This window comes from Callospermophilus lateralis, chromosome 19 (assembly GCF_048772815.1).
Source record: "Callospermophilus lateralis isolate mCalLat2 chromosome 19, mCalLat2.hap1, whole genome shotgun sequence".
Classification (NCBI taxonomy): Eukaryota; Metazoa; Chordata; class Mammalia; order Rodentia; family Sciuridae; genus Callospermophilus; species Callospermophilus lateralis.
In genome coordinates, this window is record NC_135323.1 from 16941718 (window position 1) to 16955616 (window position 13899).

The 13899-nt window shown below is 49.0% G+C and overlaps 1 protein-coding gene across 2 annotated transcripts in view; it reads left to right on the forward strand.

The window, feature by feature from the left end:
* The window catches only part of Prkcb (protein kinase C beta), a 297288-nt gene extending 284182 nt beyond the window's left edge, over positions 1–13106 (forward strand). Inside the window, exon 17 of one of the 2 annotated variants that reach the window (XM_077106018.1) lies at positions 12503–13106. In XM_077106018.1, the coding sequence (XP_076962133.1) occupies positions 12503–12655 (153 nt within the window). In that variant the 3' untranslated portion in view covers positions 12656–13106. Of the gene's footprint in view, positions 1–6164; positions 6740–12502 lie in introns of those variants that run through there. The other variant, XM_077106017.1, reaches the window with a different exon arrangement.
* Positions 13107–13899: the final 793 nt, after the last annotated feature.

Sequence of the window (13899 nt, forward strand, 5' to 3'; positions counted from 1 at the left end):
TCCTCGTCTCAAACTCATGCCAAGGAGGGAAAGCCCAAAACGGATCTTTCCTCTCTCCTCACACCTCCCGCTCTCTGCTCTCACCCGTTTTCCCCCTCGGCTCCTTCCCAGGGGAGCAGTGTCTTCAGGTCCCACCCAGCCCCGATGTCACTTCTCCACGAGGTGCCCCTGGCCTTTCTTGGGATCCTTGCCTCCCTCTGCGCTCAGCGGCAGCACCTACCACACAGTGTCCCTCCCGTGGCCTGGGTGTGCGTAAGTCTCCTCTGCTAGACCACAGTTCCACGAGGACAGGACAGGGACCCTCTCTCTGCCAGTGTCCAGCAAGCTGCTAGAGGGTGCACAAGACCCCGAATATGAGCCTCCTTCCCCGTCGCACAGGACAGCCACTTAGGGGACCTTGTCTGAGAGTTTTCCACCTCAGGCCGGCCTTCACTTTGACTCGATTTTCTTGTTCTCTTTATTTCTATTTTTTTTTTTCTTTCTTCCATGCTAATTCTCTTTCACGTCAAATAGTTTTTGTAGGTGATTTTCTTTTTCTCGAATCCTAATAATACGTGATGCTTATTATTTTCAAAAATACGATCAAGAACAAAAGACGAAGGGGAAAACCAACACCATCTGCAACTCTCGGAATCGCCGGCGTGGGCACGTAGAATAGGCAGACAGACAGAATGTGTACCTCGGTGTGTCCAGTTTCTAGAATGGGGACATACTATGTACTCTTTGGGATTTATATATTACACTATGCCGTTTAATATTCTTCTACATCTCCCTTTTTAATGTTTCAAAGTGTTTTGCGTGGTAAGACATCAAGTAGATGGATCATTATTTATTTAACTGTTTTCCCCATTGGTTGATGGTGGATTCCAAATCAGTTTTTTTTTTTTTTTCCTCTAATGATTCTTTGATGAACATCCTGGATCTTGACGGGACGCGCCCAGGAGTGTGGAGGAGGTGCCACCCTTCTGGAGTCAGACAGCTGTGTGGGAGGTGGCTGGGTGGGTGGGGGAAGAGGAGAGGTGAGAGGTTGGTGCCTGAGTGTCCTAGGGACTGGAGGGTGTCAGGGGCTGGTGGAGAGCGCTCAAGCCCTGCTGACCGGTGTCCGGTCCTAAAGGGCTCTGTAAACTTTTTTACGGAATGCGGGCTTCTGGGCAAGGGGGAGTCATTACGGCTGAGAGTGGCAAAATGACCCTCAGTGGTTCCCCTCTGATCCCTGGTCTTTTTCCCGTGATATAAAGTTAACTGTTGTCAACAGTGATGCAAAAAATACCAAATGGGAAATTCCAGAAACAATTCATAAATGTCAGGCCATTTTTAATGCAGTATATTGTTATCCTTGTTCCATTTTACGATGGGTGATCATTGTTAATTTCATCCGGGGACCAATTTATAAATAGTTCATAGATAGGAAAAACCAGTATCCCGAGGGTTCATGCTCTCCCGGGGTTGCAGACGTCCACTGGGGGGTCTCTGACGTGTCCCCTGGATAAGAGGGGTGCGACCGCGTCCTGGTTGGCATTTTGGGAAGATCCCTGCTGGTGAGCAAACTTCCACTGGTTTATTTCTGTGGGGCTGGATCTGGCGGAGGGAGCCCGTGATCCACCAGTGCTAGGCCCTCGGCCCCTCGGTGGAGAGCCGGTCTCAGAGCTGTTATTAACACAGAAAAACAGAACTTAATAGGAAGAGAAGAAAAACGAAGGAGCCACCGTGTCACAAGTCACATGGGCCTTTCTGTTTAGCTTCTGAGCTTCTGAGTCCGGCGCTCCCTGCCCTCTCTGTTCCTGGAAGAGGTGCTTGGGATTGAACACCCAAGTGCTTTCTGGCCCCCATCCCTGTCCCAGAGACCCCCACTGGTGGACCCAGATGACCAGGGGGTTGAATGTCGTGGCTACCTGAGGCTGGAGTGGCCACCCAAGACAGTGGAGGGGCAGGGGTGGCCCACCCGGCGACTGGAATCAGACCCCAGTCCCCGAGCTGCCCATTCTCCCAGGACAAGGCCAGCCTCTGAGCCCATCTGGGCCTCCCAGGGGCTGACGACCCATTCAGGGAGTGGCTGAAGCTAATGGGCGAGGACAGCTCCATTTGAAAAACACAGAAACACTTCACAGGGAGGCTGGGATCTGGGGCCGTAAGCTGCTTATTAGCAGGGAAATCACGCTCCGGCTGCATTTGTGCCCCTTTGGTTAACCCCGCGCTGGCGGCTCCTCTGTGCTATCTCATTTAATGATTTCATTGTCCTCCCAGGCAGGGGGAGGGGAGGGCGGGCCGGGGAGGTGGCTGGGAAGCCACCAGAAGCTGTTCCAGCGTCCTCTCCCGTCACAGCCTCTGGGGAGGCCCAGGCACATCAGCAGCCTTCTGGTGTCGATGGGAAATGGATGGTTTTTAAGGGGGAAAAATGGCCCCCGAAGACTGGGATTCAGCTAATAGGCTTCCTGCGCTTTTGGCTGGTGTGGGTCCCCACACGAGGCCGCCCCTCCAGCAGGCCTGACACCTCCGTACCTTCTCTCCACTTCATCCACTCTTCTCCTGCTGCTGCTTGTCCACAGTCCTCTCCTGGGGATGATGACAGCTGTCTCCCACCCGCTGTGCCAGGCTGGCTCCCTGCTCCTGTTGACACTGGGGCGTCCCTGGGCATCCCCGCAGGAGTCTCGGACTCACCACAGACGAAGCCAAGTGTCTGAAATACCCTGTCCCCCCACAAATCCGCTGTACCCCGCTACTGGCCGTCACTCACCAGCTAGCTCAGGCCAGAAGTCTTGGGGACACCAGCCACTCCTTTCTGCCCGCTGCTCCGCCCACCTCTGATCTCTCAGCAGATCCCGTCAACTCTAACTTCAAGATGTATCCCAAGTTCAAAAGCGTCTTCCCACCTCCCGGCAACCCCCTTTCCTCCACACCTGCCCTCCCTCTCGGCTGATCAGGCGGGCAGCCGGCTCTCTGGACAGGCCGTCTCCATCCTGGCTTCCCGAGGGTCCGTTTGGCACAGAGCACAGTGATTCTGCTTTGAACACTGTCAGATGCTGTTACTCAGGGCTCGTAACATTCCAGCAACTTCTTGTCCAACCGAGATGGAAATCTGCTGTCCTCCCTTGAACGGCCGGTGAGGCCCGTGCCTGGCTCCTGGTCCTTCTGGAGACCTCTCTCTCCCCCCCCCACCCCCCGCAGTTGCTCTGCTCCGGACACCCTGACTTCACTGCTGTAAAATGACAATGACAAGTGAGCGCCCTGTATCAAGGGCTCTGCGCCTGTGGCTCCCTCTGCCACAGCTTCCAAAGGACGCCTTTGACCTTAAGGAGAGATTCTTTAGTTGGTGTTAAAATATGGTCTTTCTCATTCGTTGTCAGTCTTTAGACTCGTTCTTTTTTCTTACCACATATATAAATTTTTATGAAGTCAGACTTATCAACTTCTTTTGTTCGTTACCTCTTGGTTTATCCTTTTGAAATATCTTTTCCCGCTCTCAGAATATAAAAACGTTTATTTAGGCTTTTCTTCCCTCTGCCTGCCGAAACTTCCTTGGGTCCACGTCTTGGCCTCTTCTGGAATTTTCTATTTCACATCCTTTTCATTTCCAGAGTAAAATCAATAAGAAATATATATTTGTAAGAGGGAGTCTATGTATTCTGTTCTATTAAAATGGCAACGAATAGGGGGAAAACGATTTCGCTTGGAATGACAAGTGTTTTATTTGAGTGTAACGAAAGTCTTTTAAAAATTCAAGGCTGTGTCCTCGGTATCTAAAACTTAAGACCCCATGAAAATACCCTGTCCCAGGAAGCATAGGCTGCCTGTGGGGACTTGTAGTGGAAAACTAGAACCAAATTATACTGACAACTGTGGTGTGTTGAGGACCTACTGAGTGCCAGACACTGGGCCTACTTGTAATAATAATAATAATAATAATAATAATAATAATAATAATATATGTAATAATATTCAACATATTCAAGAATAATGTGCATTATCTAATTTTATCCTTGTCATAACTCCAAATGATAGGAATTGGGATTGTCCTTGTTTTTCAAAAGAGAGAGGCTTCAGGAAACTTGGCCAGCATTGTACAGCTAGCGGGCAGCAAGATGGCAGGATTTGAATCTGTGTCCGTGCTCCAAAGACTTCTACCGAGGCTCCCTGAGAGCTAAATCCCTTGCACATACCTGCAATTCCTCTGCGTCCCTTTTAGAAGGTCTTGCAGAGGCGCTTGCATTCCTTGATTTGCTCAGCATCCTGTCACCCAGGGGCTGCAACCCAGCTGCAGGCTCCCGGGTCTCCTCGGCGTCCTCACAATTGCCCACGCACTGGCCCCTCTTCAGCGACTTTCCCACTTGACCTCCTGGAGGCGCTGCCTCTGTCCCTGGATTCTCCCCGCCCTCCGCTGCCTGCTACTGCTCTCTCCTTGACTCTCCTGCTGCTGAGCAGTTTCAGGAGCAATTTTATCCTAAGATGGGAATGAAATATCAACCTCACAGGGTTTCCATGAATCAAAAAGAGAATAGGTGCAAAAACCCTCAGCAAATACCCGTGGTACGGAACGTCCTCAGTGGCTTTTATTACTATGATTCTCTTTTCTCACCTTCCACGTTCTGTTGTTTGAATTTCTTTCTTTCTTTCTTTCTTTCTTAAAGATCTCTCTGCTCAGCCTCAGAACCTGTGCTTGGAACTCTCTCTGGTTCCTTCCTCCCCCGGGCTCCCTGGTCTCTCAATGTCATGTCCAATATGGAAATAATCACCCTCCTGAATCCCCCAGATTCTGTCTGAGCAGTCGATGCGACCAGATCCTTTCTTGTTCACAGCGGAGACCGCATCCTGCCCACCCTTGACTTCCTCCCACCTGTCCCCCTGTGCTGTCCCGTCAGTGGCTAGTCTGCCAACTGTACTCATAAAAATGGAACCAGGGCCCTGGGCTCTGATGTCAGCTGAGTCCAGCCCCCCTGGAGCTTTGCTGTTCGTTCGCAGTCTGACCTTGAACAAATGACACGACCTGCCTGGCCTCAGTTTCCTCATCTACGAAATGGGGGTGATACTAATACCCACTCTATAGGATCATCGGGAGGATTGAATACGATAATGCAAACAAACAGCTTTGCGCCGTGTCTGGCCACAGCAAATGCACAGCAGATACCAGCCATGATTCTTGTACCTACTACCGCTATTCTATGATCAGGTTGTGATCTCCTAGAGATAGTTGGAACCACTTAGAGCTTTTGCATAAATGGGGTTTTGTTGATGAAGGACAAAGAACCCCAGATGTAGGGACTTGTCTCTTCTTAGCAGGTGGGAATTTGTGTGTGATGCGTACAGACACACACACACACACACACACACACACACACACACGTTGTAACTCTGCCTCAAGATCAGGGACATTTCTTATTGAAGGAGCAGCAGGAGGAATGAGAAATCACAGTACTTTTCTACTAGACCCTGCTTGCCTCCCAGGTCCTTGGTTTATATTTCCTTCCAAACCACTTTTTTTTTTTTTTTTTTTTTTAATTTGGAGAAAGCCCAGCTGAATCTATCTCCGAGCACCTTGTAATTAAGAGTCAAGGCCTGGCCCAGCTAACCCGGTTCTGGTGGTTACCCAGGTATCGTAGGCTCCCAGCCCGGGTCTGATGGCTGGGAGCTTCTTCCCCAGGCTGGAGTTTATAAATAAATGGTATCCGTTGAGCTGGAAATAAACATCTTTGTTTCTGACCAGTGAACCACAGGGCAGCTTTAAGGGCTCTGCGACTGTAAATCTTGAGATCTCCCAGGTGACGTATGAAGGGGTCATTACTTTGCCTCTGGCTCCCCCTGAATCCCATCTTCTCCCCCAGATGAGCTTGGCTGACTTTGGGGGGGGGGACATACCATGTGCCAGTAGCCCCACCATCTCATGCCTTTGCCATCCATCTCCTGACCGCCCAGAAGGAAACCAGAGTTGAACTCGTGAGCTACCGCAGGTCAAGGTCGGGAGCCCAAGGTCATATACAAAGGTCATGAGAAGTTTGCGTTTTTTGTTGCTCTCATTTCTGATCATTGACAACAACCTCGCTGAGTTTCTGGAAGGGAAGGGATTGGAGGAAGCCACATCTGATTCTGTTCTGGTTTTTGCTTTTTTTTTTTTTTTTTGCTGCTTTTGCTTTGTTTTTCCACCCACCGGTTCTTTTCTTCCCCTCTCATAGTGTGGGCGAAATGCTGAGAACTTCGACCGGTTTTTCACCCGCCATCCACCCGTCCTTACACCTCCCGACCAGGAAGTCATCAGGAATATTGACCAGTCAGAATTCGAAGGATTTTCCTTTGTTAACTCTGAATTTTTAAAACCTGAAGTCAAGAGCTAAGTAGATGTGTAGACCTCCGTCCTTCATTTCTGTCATTCAAGCTCAACGGCTATTATGGTGACATTTTTCTTTTTTTTTCTTTTTTTTTTTTTTTTCATTGCTGAGATACATCCATGTTTTGTTTTCTGATGAGTGACCAGAGTGACCATGTTTCGGAACCCAAATGTCCTCAGGTAGTTTGGAGCATCTCGTGAGGACGAGATGGGATTATGCAGGTGGCAGGCAGAACTGGCCGCTGCATAATTGAGACAGAATTCAAGTCCTCTGCCAATGTATGTCCCCCAGCATGACAGCTGTGTCCATCCAGGGGGCCAGAGGAAATGCCTGCTTCCTCTGCCTCGTTTTTCTGCACTGCCATTTCTCACGCCAACCATCCCATCTAGATTTCTTCCTACAAAATGGGTAGGTGAGTCAGATGCGAGCAGTATTCTTCCATTTCCAGGTTTGGGGCTTGGCTTGTATCCAAATATATGGTTGCTTTGCCCTAGAGGGAATCCCTCCATCCATGCGGCCTGTTCTGGAAGCAGCAGAGCTTTGAAAAGAACACGCGCTAAAAATAAAATTGCATTTTTTTTTTTAAACTCAAAGTTAAGAAGATTATCTGAGTCCTAAAATTTCAAGAATGTGCTTTTTTAGACCGTTTCAATCTAAAAGCACTTCCAGGGGTCAAAAGGCAACCAGCTTTGGGTTCTACCTCCACGCTGTGATTCCTGGTACTGTGTGTCCCCGGTCACCCTTGTCCCCAAACTACTCCAAGAGGGCATTTGGCACTGTTCCCCGAAACAACATGGTCACTCTAGCAAACTCCTAACGGGGCCACCGTGGATTGACATTACATTTCAAACTTTATTTGCTTTTTGGGGTTTTATTTCTGTTGTTATTCAAATGCAAAAAAAAAAGAAAGAAAGAAAGAAAGAAAAAAGTTACTCATGTTGTTCCACATGCTTTAAAATATGTGTCCAAATGTTGGGCACCACAGTGACCTGCTCTGATTTAACCAGAAGATGGCTGTGGAGCTCAGCAGATTCAGGCTTGGGGGAGGGGATCTAATCTAGGTCCTAGGTGACTGGCTTTGGAAAGCCGAGTGCTTCTGAGAAAGACACCATCTCTTCAAACAAAGGGGAAAAAACAAAACAAAAACAACAGTTGTATTCTTCCCTTTGATGTTGTTTTGCAAGATGTTTGTGGAAATGTTCATTTGTATCTGGATTTCTGTTATGTGCCATTTTTCTTCTAGCGTCAAGATACAATTTAAAAAAAAAGAAAGAAAGAAAGAAAAGAAGAAAATACTATTTCAAGGAAAACTACTCTCTTTGGAAAAAAAAAAAAAATGCGGACCTAAACTACAAAATAGGGCCCGGAGGAAGGAATTTCAAGAGAAAGGAACTAAATCCAGAGCTTAGACTCAGCCCCCAGTATTGAGCCAGGCAGAGACACTGGTACAGAGCCTGGGACCCTGTCGGAGCCCAAAGTCCACATTTCCACCCAGATCAAGTGTAGAGGCCAGCCGTGACCATGGCGGGGGCTCTTGATTTTCTTTTTGAAATCCCCAGTCCTCCCAGCTCGGACTAAATGTCCTTCATAGCAAGCAACTCTGGGAGATCCCAGAAGCCCAGGCAGACCTCTTGGGAGGGAGACATTTCATGTCTATCTGAATGGGTGGGGACAGCTCGTCTGTCTGTCCCTACTTCTTCGTGCCGTTCTCAGGCAGCCCTGAAAAGAATTCTTATCCCAGTCGAAGAAAGTTCCAGAAACTCCAGGGCTTCTGAGAGACTGTCAAGGGAACTTAAAAAAACTTGACAGATGTCCTTGGAGCAAGACTTCTCCCCTTTAAGGAGACCATGCGTTTGGGATTCTGCCGAGGCAAAGTCCCTTGTAGACCATTCTTTGTGTCCCTCTTAGTTCACCTTGCTTCAGTCTTGGGGACCAAGCCTGCTGTCACCATTGCAGAACAGTCTGGACCTAAGGTGGAGCAAACTTGAAGTCCCAGCTGACTAGGAGGTTGGAGAAAGAGGGAAATCAGGGCAAACCCTCCCCGTGCCCCTTACTTTATTCTTGGGGCAACTGGTGTCTAGAGAGAGGAAGTAACCTGCCCAAGGTCACTCAGCTGGGACCCAAACCCAGGTGTCCTGACCATCGGCACAGGACTCTTTCTGCTCTGTAGCACCCTAACAAGGACCTGTGGCCCCTGCCCACCCATAGGCAAGTTATTTGAGGTCTGACATCTGGCAGGGACACCAGGCCTCTCCTTGGATATGTTCTCAGGATAAAACACATAGAGAAACATTGGGTTATTGACACATGATCGAAGATAACCTTAGAAAACAGTGTAGGATGGATAGGTAAATAGATGTTAGATAGATAGAATATAAGTGTATATTTATATACTGCACTCTACATTTTCCAAAATCTTGCCATTATTTTTTGAGTTTCCTAGCTGGCAGAAATAGATACTCAAGCCAAAGCCTCCGTTCCTCTAGCATGACCTGGCTAAGGGTTGGTTTGAGAAGCCTTCTGTGGAAGTAAGGGATCATTAGTCAGAATGCCTCCTGTTTCCGTTTCCAGCAACACTTCCTGTACACAGGAATCCAGAAACAGAACTTGCATCATCTGTAATCTCTGGGAAAAAAACCTTTGCCAATTTTTATCCAGGAAGAAAAACTTTTATTTTTGCCTTCATCCATTGATCCTGCCCTCCATTCACTCAGATAAGCATTTACTGAGCACCCAGTGTGTGCCCGGCTGGGTGCCAGGAGCACAGTAGGTCATAATCAAGATGCAATCTGTCCCCTGCCTCCTTTGCCTCTCGCATCCCATACCATCTGCGGGGAGGGCAGCCATTCAACAAGGAATTGAAATCAAGGTGTCCTCTAGAGATAACGAGTCTCTGCATCAGTCAGGAACAGCTTCTTAACCGAGAAAGATATCATCCAACATCTTCCCCGGCTTCTCTTTCTCTTTAGAGACCACAGTTTGAGGCTGGGTTTCTGGAACAATCAGATAGTGCAATGGGTGGGGAGGAGAGGTAGGATGGTCAATGGGAGCGACTCCCTTCTAGAAGACCAAAGGCACAGTTTGCTCCCTGGAACAGATCCCAGAATCACCGAAAAGCTGAGCAGAGACAGATACCCACTCATGTGGCCTCTTTCCATGGAGTGGGGCGGGGCTGGTCTGTGGAGCGGGGTCCTGAGTTCCAAACTCACCTCTCAGGTAGCATTTTTCAGAGTTCAGCAGGTACCACCTATTCCCACCCTCCCCTTAAAGCACACAGTCTCTAGGTGGCCACACCTGGTTCTTCCGGCCTACCTGAGACAGGCCGAGGTGTTCCAAAAGAATTCAAACTGGGGGAGGATTTAAAAAGAAACTGAATTAGAAAATCCAAAGTCACCTCAACAATGTCCTTGTTAGCTAGCCATGGCCAATCGTCCACCCGCGTCCAAGAACCCCCCCATTGGGCTTCCTTCTGTGGACTTTCCTCTGACCTTCTTCTGCTCTTCTAAGATGGGATAGGGCCGCAGTCACCAGGACCTCCTTGGAGGACTTACAGGAAGCGCGTGGCATTAGTAACCTCCTCCAGGTGAGGTCTACTATTCGCACATGGCTTCAGATGCTTTCGTCCCCAAAGGAATCATCCCAACCCAGAGGACCACCCTCTCCCAACTTCTAGGGTACAATTCTCAAGTACTTTGCAGAAGCATCTACTCGCAGGACACAGGCCTTCAAGGCCGATGCTATTTGGACAGGAGGCTGCCTGCAGCATGGGTCTTCACCGCAAGAGGGATGGAGAAAGGACTTCCAAAGTCAGGGATGGCGGGAAAACAACTTCTGCCCCAAGCTCCGGGGCAGGGAAGGCCAGGTAGGGTGACGGTGCCCGAGGAGACCTCAAGAGGGACAGCTGTCCATCTCCTGACTCCGGATGTGCCCGCCTTCTGTCTCACACCCAGCCCCTGATCTCCCAGACCTTGAAGGGCCCTCACCCAGTTCAGTTCCCGCTGGGGTTCGACCTAGTGTCCACGGGGGAGACCCTGAGGGCCCGTGGGAATGAATTCAGAGTGGGATCCCTGGCTCAGGGCGGTTAGAAGTGAGCAAAAGCAAAGAAGCACACCCTCAGTCAAGCCTTCATCCCTGGATTTATTCCCTCCACAAATACTTAGGAAGGGCCTCCTCCGTGTCAGGGACTTTTCTTGGTACTGAAAATCCAATTGCAAGGAATCAGACCAGGGCTGCGCGCTCCTAGAGAGAAATCACAAATAAACAAGACCATGTCCGGAAGCAGTCAGTGCAATGCAGACAATTATAAGGATGCAGAGGGATGCACAGATAATAGAGGAAAAGGAGGCATTTGAGTTTCCCCCTGGACACAGGAAGTAACACACAGAGTGCCCAGGCCTGGACACCCTCCCCACCCATAGCACAGCACGTGCTGACCAGGCAAGACGAGGTGGAGCAGATGGGACATGCAGGAGGCATCCCACCGTCCAGAAAACGGCTTCACCTGTATCTGTAGCCGGGTTCTCTTTGGCCACACCCACCAGAATATATTTCTTTCCTTTCTTTCTTTCTTTTTGTTGTTGTTGTAAAACTGCTTGAATTGAGTTCTGACCACATTACAAGCTCTGGGATGGGCAATCACCCAAGTATCTTTCTTTTTTTGTGGTGCTGGGGATTGAACCCAGAGCCTTGCGCGTGCAAAGCACAACTGACCCACTGAGCTAGATCCCCAGCTCCCAAATATATTTCTGATACTAGTTTTGTCTCCCTCCCTCGCACACCCCCCACTCAGACACCCCAAGGGGGGAGTGGGGAACTGCACAGAGACATTTCGCCTCTCTCAGGGGCGCATCCTAAAAGAAGCAGCTCTCGTGAAAAGGCGTTTTGCCGAAGGAAACAAGCCCAGCAATAGTACGTCCTTATCTGTCGGTGCCCAGGAGGAGCTAAAGGAGGAGCCTGGATTTCAGTTCAGCCCCAGGAGACTGGCCAAACTCGAATCAGCCAGTCCTTTCTGACCCTGCCCTCCGTACTCTGACATAACTCTGGTTTCAGCCAGGCAACCTCCCTGGGGTCACCGAATCATTTTCTTTTATTGTTCTGTAATGACACAGCCATCAGGCTGTCTCTGCAGCCACAGGGACCGTGTTGGGGCCCTACTTAGCAGTGATAGGGTCAGGTAAGAATCAGCCACCCACTGGGCAATCCTGGGCCGGTCACCTTACCTAGAACGGCCTCCATTTTCTCTTGTCACACAATGGGGTGGGGACCCCAGCCCCACCTGCCCTCCAGGTGGGTGGGGTGAGGATGGGAAGAGGTCATAGACTGACAAGGACCCCCAGAAGTCAGGACATCATGCAGAAGAGCTCACACTCTGATTGATGGTCCCTGGCCAGACTTGCCCCAGACTTTAGATAGTAAACTGGAGTTCATGCCCCGCCCCACAACACACACACACACTTACAACCAGAGAGAGGAGGAAAGCCCGGGCTAGCCAGGAGAGTGGAGTCGTTGCATTTTTTAAGCCTGCTCTCACAGACCTTGGAAGCTTTAGGTTTTGTTGCTAGAAACATCTTTAGAGACAAATTCTGGCTCACGAAGACCCAGATTCTGCTCTGCAAGGCTTTGGAGGTGGGCTTTGGAGCAGCCCCTTGGAAGCCTAGATTGTACCAGCGAGTGTGGAGGGGACCCTGCTCAACTCCTTTGGCTGAGCAGAGACCTGATTCCCCCCCCCCCCCCCCCCCGACCATTTTAACTCTGTGCTGTGGATGGCTTCTTTTCCAAAGAAGGAGGCCTCCCAGACACAGGGGGTGCTGTTGAGCGGTGTTTCTTTGCAGGACACTCTATCTAATAGCTGATTCTCTGCTATTCTCTCAAAGAATACACACACACACACACTGCCCCCAACACACACCCACAACTCTTTAAGACAATCTTTAAAGAAACTTAGTGATTTATTTCCTTTCTCAAAAAAAAAAAAAAAAAAAAAAAAAATCCACCGAGGTTTCTATACCCAAAGCCAACATGCAATGTGAAATGCGCCCATAAGGGACCTGCTGAAACCTGCCCGTCCAGGCTCTTCCTGCTTCTGCTCTTGAGATGCCATCCGCCTGGCAATCGCCGGCGTGTCTTGGTCACTTTCCTCCCTCTTCTGCTTGTGTTAATGTGTGTGTGTGCTTTCCGTTTGGCAGAGAGACAAGCGAGATACCTCCAACTTCGACAAAGAGTTCACCAGGCAGCCTGTGGAACTGACTCCCACTGATAAACTCTTCATCATGAACTTGGACCAAAATGAATTTGCTGGCTTCTCTTACACTAACCCCGAGTTTGTCATTAACGTGTAGGTGAACGCACACTCCACTGCTCAGCCTGGGGTGCCGGACTCCAGGCCACTGTGTCTGCACCACTTCTAGTCTTCCAGGATTCATGGTGCCCTGTGCTGGCGTCCAGCATGAGGAGAGCTTGTCTAGGGGGCTTTTCTTTGTATGTGTAGCTTGCTAGTTTGTTTTCTACCATTTGAAAATGTTTAGTTTAGGAATAAGCGCATTATCCAGTGATAGAGGTACAATTTTCCAAACTTCCAGAAACTTCATCGAATCAACAAGACGATGTCAAAACTACTGTGTCTGACACCAAAATGCTTCCGTATTTGTAATTTTTAAAGTCAGAAGCTGATGTTCCTGGTTAAAAAAAAAAAAAAAGTTTTTACAGTTATTCTCTAATATCTTCTTTGAATGCTCAGCATGACCGGTATTTTTAAAAGTTGTAAGCTTTGCAGTTACTGTGAACTATTGTCTCTTGGAGGAAGACATTTTGTTTTGTTTTGTTTTGTTTTGTTTAAGAATTGATATGATTAAACTGAATTAATATATGCACACTCTCTCGCTTGTGTGTCTGTCTTTAGGTCGACCGGCTGGTATTGCCTGTGGATTGAGGTTTCATTTCACTCGGGCAAAATTTTATTTAATTAAAAAAAATCGTCATTAACATTTTGAAAATGGGATGTTTGAAATGAATTTCCAGACCTTCAGATTCCCTTGGGGTGGAGTGGCAGAGGGGGAGGGGGGGGACATTGGTGTGTGACAGGCTTGATGACCTCAGTATTTCCCTGTGCCCATAATGATCCGGGTGCCTACACAGTTGTCTAGTCCGTGTGGTTCCTGTTTATCATTAAGTACCAAATACATAACAAAAAATTCATCCCACCTGTGGCAGAGGTCAGGAAGGAGGCTGGCCTCTGTACAGAGGGCACTTTCTGTGGCCTGTGAGGGTGTTACCGTTTGGAAAAGGCACACACATATCTCTTACTGTGCTACCCTAATTCAGCTTAGCATCTGCAAACGAACAAACAAAGACAACAGAAAAAGAGGGCCCGTTTGTCAACCATGGAGGCCCGGGGGAACTTGAGGAAATAAGGCCGGTGGCTTCTCAATGTTTGGGGCATGCTAAGGAGTCCCCGCGGGGTGGGAGCGGAGTGCCACGGTGCTGCGTCACTGTGTCAGCTTGAAGCTATCTTCTCTGAATGAAATCCTGCTTCTAGTTTTCTTTTCGAAACATGTAGTGATCCAGTCGGCAGCACGTGTCTGCG